Source organism: Gossypium raimondii, chromosome 12 (assembly GCF_025698545.1).
Source record: "Gossypium raimondii isolate GPD5lz chromosome 12, ASM2569854v1, whole genome shotgun sequence".
NCBI classification, from domain to species: domain Eukaryota; kingdom Viridiplantae; phylum Streptophyta; class Magnoliopsida; order Malvales; family Malvaceae; genus Gossypium; species Gossypium raimondii.
In genome coordinates, this window is record NC_068576.1 from 13,545,833 (window position 1) to 13,551,819 (window position 5,987).

General features: G+C 35.1%; 1 protein-coding gene across 2 annotated transcripts; it reads left to right on the forward strand.

Annotated features, from left to right (window-relative positions):
- The first annotated feature begins 310 nt into the window (after nucleotides 1-310).
- LOC105763350 (CDPK-related kinase 5) lies at nucleotides 311-5,375 on the forward strand. 2 transcript variants are annotated; one of them, XR_001124173.2, is made up of 11 exons: nucleotides 311-1,086; nucleotides 1,427-1,557; nucleotides 1,665-1,706; nucleotides 1,821-1,929; nucleotides 2,241-2,319; nucleotides 2,409-2,705; nucleotides 2,779-2,891; nucleotides 3,206-3,313; nucleotides 3,396-3,458; nucleotides 3,555-3,802; nucleotides 4,700-5,375. XR_001124173.2 is itself a non-coding variant. In XM_012581556.2 (11 exons), the coding sequence occupies exons 1-11, from the start codon at nucleotides 484-486 to the stop codon at nucleotides 4,817-4,819; spliced, it is 1,833 nt and encodes a 610-aa protein (XP_012437010.1). In that variant the 5' UTR covers nucleotides 314-483; the 3' UTR covers nucleotides 4,820-5,375. The 2 variants fall into 2 exon arrangements, 1 of the variants encoding a protein (XP_012437010.1); XM_012581556.2 differs by having other exon boundaries at nucleotides 314-1,086; nucleotides 3,555-3,722.
- Nucleotides 5,376-5,987: the final 612 nt, after the last annotated feature.

Genomic DNA, 5,987 nt, shown 5'->3' on the forward strand with positions numbered 1-5,987 from the left:
TTGCTAAATTACTTTGAAAGGATTTGGCCGAGGTTCTAAATTTAATTTTAAATTTTCTTACAAAACAATAATATTTAGTTAAAAATTAATGAAAAGACATTTGTATGAAATTATATTAAAATTTTAGTTTTATAATTAATACTAAATTCATCCTTAAATTAATAAAATAATTATGTTTCCATATTTATTATGAATGAATAACAAAATACTGAATCCGGTAGAGGTAAGTCAAAATTACTGTTTCAAATGCATAAAATTTAATTATAATATTAATTTTTTGATAAACGAAAAAGTGAAGTCCCCGTCGTTTCCTTATCTCACCAATTAACGCTTTCAAACAGCATAGACAACAAAAGCTTTGAGTTTTCTTTTTATTATTAGTTTTCATTTCAATTTTATAGTTTGTTGAAATGGTTTAAGGCTTTAAGGAGAGATTCAAAATCCTACTCTCCGGGGAAAAGAGAGAGATAGGCGTACACTTCAATGGGTCTTTGCACCTCCAAACCCTCCCCAAACCCTTCTGATTCTACAAATGCCTCTATCAATACCCGGAATAACGATATCTACCGCAAGCCTAACTCTGTTTCGGCTTCTCCTTTACCTGATGGAGTAAACTCCAAGGAAGATCAAGGTAAACAAGGAGAAGAAGAAAAAGAAAGCTCCAATCCCAACAATGAAGGCAAGAAATCGCCGTTTTTCCCGTTTTATAGTCCCAGTCCAGCTCACTACTTGTTTTCCAAAAAGTCTCCTGCGAGATCTTCAACCAATTCCACTCCAAAACGGTTTTTCAGGAGGCCATTCCCTCCGCCGTCTCCGGCGAAGCATATTAGGGCAGTGCTTGCGCGGAGGCACGGGTCTGTGAAGCCGAATGAGGCCGCGATCCCGGAAGGAAGCGACGCAGAGGCAGCGGGAGCTACCGGTACCGGACTGGATAAGAGCTTCGGCTTCTCGAAGCACTTCGGGAGCAAATATGAGCTCGGAGACGAAGTAGGAAGAGGCCATTTCGGTTATACTTGTACGGCGAAGTTTAAGAAAGGAGAGCTTAAAGGACAACAAGTTGCCGTTAAAGTTATACCTAAAGCGAAGGTTTCATTTTAATTTTCATTTTGTTTTTATCTACTTTATTTATTTTAATCTTAGAACTTTTGCCTTTTTGCGCTTATGGATTTGAATTAAAATTCTTTGACAGTGAAAAAAACGAGATCCGACTAGAAGACCCTCAGTTAGATTTTTATACTTACTGGAAATAAGAAAATGAATTTAAATATTGAATTTGCTGATTTTTTTTTTAACAGAGTAATCATAACTCGGAATTAAAATGTATACTCACGGAGTTATGTTCTACAATTTTATTTCTGTATAATAGCTATTTTTGTGCCTTGAATTGATATGTTATGCTTGTTGATTTTTGTGTTTTTGTTTATAGATGACTACTGCAATTGCCATTGAGGATGTTAGAAGGGAGGTAAAAATATTAAGAGCTCTATCTGGACATAGCAATTTAGTACAATTCTATGATGCCTACGAGGACCATGATAATGTCTACATAGTGATGGAGTAAGTACCATACGAAAACATGAACTCGGTTTTGGGTTCAGTGTGTTCAGGATCATTTGGTTTGATGATTTGTGATGGGTTCTAATTAGTTACTATGTATCTTTCAGATTATGTGAAGGAGGGGAGCTCTTGGACAGAATTCTTTCTAGGTATTTCTTCTAATAATAGCTACTTCTGATTCTGATTCCAAAATAAGAGTTTGAGGCTGAATGTACTTAGTTTGGATTTGATTACCTATCAAGTGTATTCTTCTAATCATGCAGGGGCGGAAAATACACTGAGGATGATGCAAAAGCTGTGATGATTCAGATACTTAACGTTGTTGCTTTTTGCCATCTCCAGGGTGTTGTGCACCGGGATCTTAAACCTGAGGTGAATATCTTTCCAGTTCTAATAAGGTTTCTGATATTTTTTTTTCTGGGTGGTATTACACTGGTTTTGTGGTCCCATATAAGATTTCTAAGGTTTATGTAAGGCTTTTCCTTGAGGATAACCTTGCGCTAAGTATTCTGGTTAAGCAGTCACCGAAGCCTAGGCACTACTGCTTGTTTTCTTGGTTGTGCTTCATTCTAGCATATTTCATTTTCATCTTCTTAGCAGCAGAGGTTTTAATAGGTATATAATAAAAATTTGCCCATTGCCTACCTGATATTATACTAAATTTAGCTATTTTCTGTGACCAGAATTTCTTGTTTACATCAAAGGATGAAAATTCACAATTGAAGGCTATAGACTTTGGCTTGTCTGATTTTGTGAAACCGGGTTTGTACTCAAATTCGTATTGCTTAAGCCATAGTGCTTTAGTTATTTGATTAATTTCTTCATGTTTTCTTTTTCCTTTTCAATTTCAGATGAAAGGCTTAATGACATTGTTGGTAGTGCATACTATGTAGCACCAGAAGTTCTACATAGGTCTTACAGTACAGAAGCAGATGTCTGGAGCATAGGTGTGATTGCTTATATTCTTTTGTGTGGTAGTCGTCCATTTTGGGCTCGAACAGAGTCTGGGATTTTTCGAGCTGTTCTAAAAGCTGATCCAAGTTTTGATGAAGCACCTTGGCCATCTCTATCTTCTGAGGCTAGGGATTTTGTGAAGCGTTTACTGAATAAGGACCCAAGGAAAAGATTGACTGCAGCCCAAGCTTTGAGTGCGTGACTCATCTTCTGTCATATTCATTATTTTTACATTCTTGTAATTTTACTCACAATTGCTTGCCACAGGTCATCCCTGGATAAAAAAGTATAACGATGTGAAAGTGCCCTTGGATATACTGATATTCAAACTCGTGAAGGCTTATCTGCGCTCTTCATCTTTTCGGAAGGCTGCTTTAAGGGTGCGTATATGGTGATTAGAGGTGCCCATGGGCTGGGCCGGGGCTCAATTAAAAAAAAAAACTCAGGCCTGCCCACCCAAAAGCTTATATTACCGTTTAAAAATAATAAAATATTAAAAATATAATTTTATATTAATATTTATATAATTAAATTTAATTAAAACTATTTAAAAGTATTTAATTTAAATTCGGGTTGGGTCAGGCCGAGGACAAAAATCCTTATCCAAGCCTGGCTCAGGTTGATAATGTGAACTTTTTCCTCATCCTGCATGGGATTTCTAGCTCTTATACCCTTCTATTGGTAATTTTTGCAGGCCCTGTCTAAAACTTTGACTGTGGATGAGCTGTTTTACTTGAAGGAGCAGTTTGCATTATTGGAACCAAATAAAAATGGCACTATAAGCTTAGAAAATATCAAAGCGGTTGGTTCCTTCCCTGTTCATAATCTTGAAAATTTTTGGCAGTTTTCTTGTGAATAGTATCTAATGCTATCGCTCTGGTCAGGCTCTGATGAAAAATGCAACAGATGCTATGAAGGATGCTCGCATCCCTGAGTTTCTTGCATCGGTAGGTGCTTCATCTTTTTCTGTTTTGTTTGGAAATGCATATAAATTTAAGAGGTGGTATGAATCTCTAATTGTGTACGGTTTCCTTTTGTGGTAGCTAAATGCACTTCAATACAGACGGATGGACTTTGATGAGTTCTGTGCAGCTGCATTAACTGTTCATCAGCTGGAGGCTCTTGATCGGTGGGAACAGCATGCACGTTGTGCTTACGAAATCTTTGAGAAGGAAGGAAACAGACCTATTGTCATTGAAGAGCTAGCTTCGGTATGTTGATCTCCCCTGCAAAGTTTTTGCATCTATGCCTCATTCGGATGATTATTTAATTCCTTTGAGTAGGCTGACAGGTATGGAAAACTTACTAAGTCATATGCATGACAATTATGTTTTGAACCTTTGCTAGAATTATAGACTTCAATTTTCACCTATTTGAGAAAATGATTTGCCCTTCGATTTTGTCATTTTATCTTCACATGGACTACTGATTCTTGGACTACACATGTTACTACAACACCTCACTGTTAAGGATATCGAAAGAAGAGAGAGAATGAATAATGTTTGAGATAAAAGATTAACTTTTTTCTTGCTCGTCAGCATCAATTGTAATTAAGAGAGCTGTGCAGTCTATATAAAATTTGTTGCACAATTGTGAAGGTATTGTGTAATAGATGATAGAAAGAGTGATTTAAGGGGCATTTATTTCCCTTTAGTGGGCCTTTAAGTCTCATTTAATTCTCTTTTATTTTTTGTAGATTTCAACTACTATTGATGGTTATGTTTATTATGGTTTATGTTACTTGGGTTCAATGCGAGTATTGGATACATATGTATGTCCGACATGCATATGTTCATTTTTTAGTTTCTCCATGCATTTGGAGGATTTTATACCCATACTTGTGCTCGAAAAGGGTACAACATAAGTACTTCAAGAAAAATGAGGAGCCTAAATTATTGTGGCTTCTTTTTCATGAGATTTTGGGATTTGCTGATATTTGCCGTAAGGCATCCTTTAAAGAGTGCAGTTGATATTCTATTTATAGTAATAACGTTATATGAAATGCGGTTGTTGATATCTTTATTCATAACTTAAAATAAATTTAACATTGCAAATACTTAGTTTCTGTGTTTTCTTAAGCAGTGAGGTTCCATTTCTTTCTTCTGTTTTGCTTTATTGGGATGTTTGTAAGATCTTGAAGCAACAGAAGCTTAGACTAACCTCTGGCATTTTTACCACGACCTTTCAGGAACTCGGACTGAGCCCATCCGTGCCTGTTCATGCTGTTCTTCATGACTGGATTAGGCACACTGATGGGAAGCTAAGTTTTCTCGGATTTGTCAAATTATTGCACGGTGTATCTAGCTGAACCATCGCAAAAGCTCAATAGAAGCCGTAAAACTTCGTAAGAGCTCTAATGAGCTGGTATGGCTAATAAAAGGATCAGGTGAGGTGTTTGCTAGGCTATAACCTGAATATGATAAAGAGGTAGAGTGAATTTCGCCGTCGCAATCAATGCCCCTACCCCAACCTCTTCGATTATGGCTTATTTCATTTGTCTAGCACAAGCTTATTGAACCCCCAAAACATAATTGAAGCCAATGAACCTCCTGCAAGTGCAACTTAACATTGACCAAGCTTTAGTCATTTTATGTTTTTTTTCCCCACTGTAAAGTTGAAAGAATGTGTTAAATATAAATATAAATATATATATATATCTAAACAGACTTGATAAATCTGACATATTTCGTGAAGCCCCCGTGAGATCATTGATTGCTGATGTATCATCATCTCCTGTGTTCTATAACGTGTATCAAGTATTCTTGTCCTTAAAATTCTCTACGTGTCTTTGAACCAATCTTGATTGTGTGCTTCCATAGCTGTTCTTCTATGGATTTGAATTTAAATGATTGCCTGATTTGATACGTTCGATTACTTCACTTTTAAAATTCAATAAAATTATTTGTTCTAGCGTCGGAGGTTAGTAAAACCATAATTTGTTAATTTGTATTAATATAAAAACTTAAAAAAGAGAGATATGGGCAGATCTTAATCTTGTTGCCGAGTCAAAATATTTTATTGTCGTTGTTACGATTTGTACGGACCATAATGCAAAAGCAAGAGCAATACCCAGGGGATAAGGGTAACTAAATGGTCAACTCAGTCAGTATTTTTTATATTTAATCAACTTTTTTTGATCAAATATATATATTAATAAACTTAATCAATATTTTATTATTATAATACTTAACCGGTTGTTTAAGACTTATTTCTAATGTTTTAATTATATATTAATAATATTTTTAAAATAATTAGATTTTATTACACTCGGATGAATGCAATAGGTAACAAATTAAAAAAAAATTATTTGATCTTCCAACTTTATAAAAACAATATTTTAGCTCTCTATTTAATTTTTAATCTCTTTCGACTCTTGAACTTGCGTTCTTTGTCAAATTACCTCAAAATTAATGAAAAATTAACATTTTTTAACTTTGTTGATATGATATATACGCGGATTGCCACTTGATAATACA

Bases quoted from the DNA above. Each gene is read 5' to 3' on its own strand.
- LOC105763350 (XM_012581556.2), top strand. From the start codon at position 484: ATGGGTCTTTGCACCTCCAAACCCTCCCCAAACCCTTCTGATTCTACA. The intron at 1,707-1,820 runs GTATTTCTTCTA...CTAATCATGCAG, and splicing joins TTGGACAGAATTCTTTCTAG to GGGCGGAAAATACACTGAGG. The intron at 2,892-3,205 runs GTGCGTATATGG...TAATTTTTGCAG, and splicing joins TTCGGAAGGCTGCTTTAAGG to GCCCTGTCTAAAACTTTGAC.